Genomic DNA, 2394 nt, shown 5'->3' with positions numbered 1-2394 from the left:
CGAGCAGAGATACGAGACTGAAGAATGTGTTCTTAGAGCTGGAAACTGAATTATATGAAACACATCAATGCTGCTGTTTTACGGTATTTTCTTAACAAGTTGAAAAGAGTTTGAAAGGTGAAGAATTGTGACCCTTTAGGCTTTCCATACGAACGCAGCCACAGACAGAGGAGGGACGTCATTAACAGATCACTGCTGACATTAAACCGTCTGTCTGACTCTTCAAAGAACAAAGTCTCGTCTTTATTCACCTGATTAAATATTTAACTGAATCCGACAGTGTCAGATTCTCGCTGCATTCACAAACATCCAGAGTTTAATTTTATACTAAAGCACAACGAGCTGAGAAATGAAGTGTTTCACCTACATTTAAACATTTAAATACACAATAAAATCATTTCATGGTGAGTTCAGGTCTTTGTCAACTCGTGAAGCTGGTAAATATTAAACAGTTTAAAGAAAGATTCAGTCGATCTGTATTAAAGTTTTGTTAAATCACTGAAACTTTTCTACAAATTTGACCAAGATTCACCAGTTTCAGTCTTCAGGTGATTTAGTTTTATTTGTGTTCTTCACCCATTTTCTGTATGTGTGGCGCCCCCCAGTGGCTGAAACCTTCAGAGTCTGTGAACATATCCTGAGAGTCTGTTGATCCATAAAGTCACCAAACTGTGATTTTATTCACTGGAACAAGTTGATCCTCTGTTTTTGGTCCATTTTGTACTGAATAGGACAAATAAAAAAAAGTATTTTTGTAATTTTTTACTTTCTCCTCCAGTTTCTCTGCACAAAAACATCTTGACGTTCATCAGTTTGTAAGAAAAGCTGCTGAAAAAACAAGCCTGTATAATCCTGGAGGGAGTGTTTACAGCACAATGAGTTTAAGTTGTCAATCGTTATATATATTAAATATATACAGTAGAGGGATGAATGAATAACAGTCTGTATGATGAAGTGAGTTTAAGAGTTTCAGTCTGCAGGAAGAACGTAAATATAAGATGTAATATATAGTAAACATATTTAATTTAATGTTATTTTATGAATTTTATGGTTTTGTTTGTTTTCCACACAACCTTCAGTTGTATAATGATATATTTTATACATATATTATTGTATGTTATGTGAAGCCCTCTGGCACTGCACTAAATATTATTCTACCCGAGAGCGCCCCCTGGTGGTTCTCGTGTCCAAGTTAGTTTAACTAATAAAGGTTGTTGAGACTGAACATTTAAAGTAACACAAACTACATTTATTTTAGTTGTTGATGATTTTACAAGTAATTTTAAGTTACAGAAATATATAACATACATTACTGATTAATAACTTTAAGAAAATGAATAAAGCTACTTGTTACTTTAAATTATAATGTTTAATGAACTTATCTGGTTTCACAGTGAAAGTTTCTGAAGCTGCTTCAACGTCTCAGAACCTGGAAATAAATACACACACACACACAGACACACACTCTCACAGACAGACAGGCTGACAGACAGACAGGCAGAGAGACAGACAGGCAGAGCTCCTGTATCCACTGTGGCTTTAATGCTGCAGATCAACAAGCACTGAACTGTGACTATGTGAGCTGGAAGCTTTATTATTATTCACTTACAAACAACAGCAACTTCCTCTATGCTTCTTCTTCTTCTCTGAGAGTTTGTCTTCTACACAACTAGAAAGCATAAAAAATAAGGATGCAAGAGCGCCACCGTGTCCTGGTGGAGAACATCTACGAACCATAACTTAATGAGCCGCTTCCTGTCAGTAACAAAGGCAGCGGGAAACTCCAGCGTCTGTACACTTCACTTTATTCCATCCAAAGTTAGAGGAGGAGGGAGTCCAGGCTCGCTTCTCCCACATGTTGAAGTGAAACCAGCAGCGTACAATCAGGTCCGGGCCCCCCCGCTGGGCCCGAGTGACGGGGAGAGGAGGAGGAGGAGGGTGGGGTCGGTTCAGGGGCTGATGGGTAAGTGTGGCGGCCGGCCCGTCGACCCAGAAGTCTCTTCGATCTCGGGCTCCTCGGGAGAAGAGGGCGGAGCCTCGACCCGGTCGGGCTCCTTCCTGTCCGGTTCTTGCTGCTCCTGGATCTTCAGGATCAGCTCCTTGATCTCCTCGCGCTTCGTCTTCATCCGTTGCTGCGGAAACCAGTCGGACAGGTTGACGGGCAGGTGGAAGCTGGGAATGGGATTCTGTTTGAGGAGACAAAGACCGGTTGATCATGAATATCTGATCAGTAAAGATCAATAAAGATCAATAAAATAATACAATAATAATAAAATTATTATGAGAATAAAATAATAACAATAAAATAATTTAAATAATGAAATAATAATAATAATAATAATAATAATAATAATAATAATAATAATAATAAAGAGACACTAAAACAATGACGTT

At 38.4% G+C, this 2394-nt stretch overlaps 1 protein-coding gene across 1 annotated transcript in view; it reads right to left on the bottom strand.

Moving 5' to 3' along the window:
- Positions 1-1520: 1520 nt before the first annotated feature.
- The window catches only part of senp6a (SUMO specific peptidase 6a), a gene marked incomplete at its 5' end in the record, with an annotated part of 21081 nt that continues 20207 nt past the window's right edge, over positions 1521-2394 (bottom strand). Inside the window, 1 exon segment of the mRNA XM_035678603.1 lies at positions 1521-2186. Within this exon segment, the coding sequence (XP_035534496.1) occupies positions 1950-2186 (237 nt within the window).

This window comes from Morone saxatilis, unplaced genomic scaffold (assembly GCF_004916995.1).
Source record: "Morone saxatilis isolate NCDOM2014 unplaced genomic scaffold, NCSU_SB_2.0 Contig7, whole genome shotgun sequence".
In the NCBI taxonomy this organism is placed as follows: Eukaryota; Metazoa; Chordata; class Actinopteri; family Moronidae; genus Morone; species Morone saxatilis.
The sequence above is the reverse complement of the archived record's forward strand: the minus strand, read 5'-3'. Positions and strand labels throughout refer to the sequence as shown.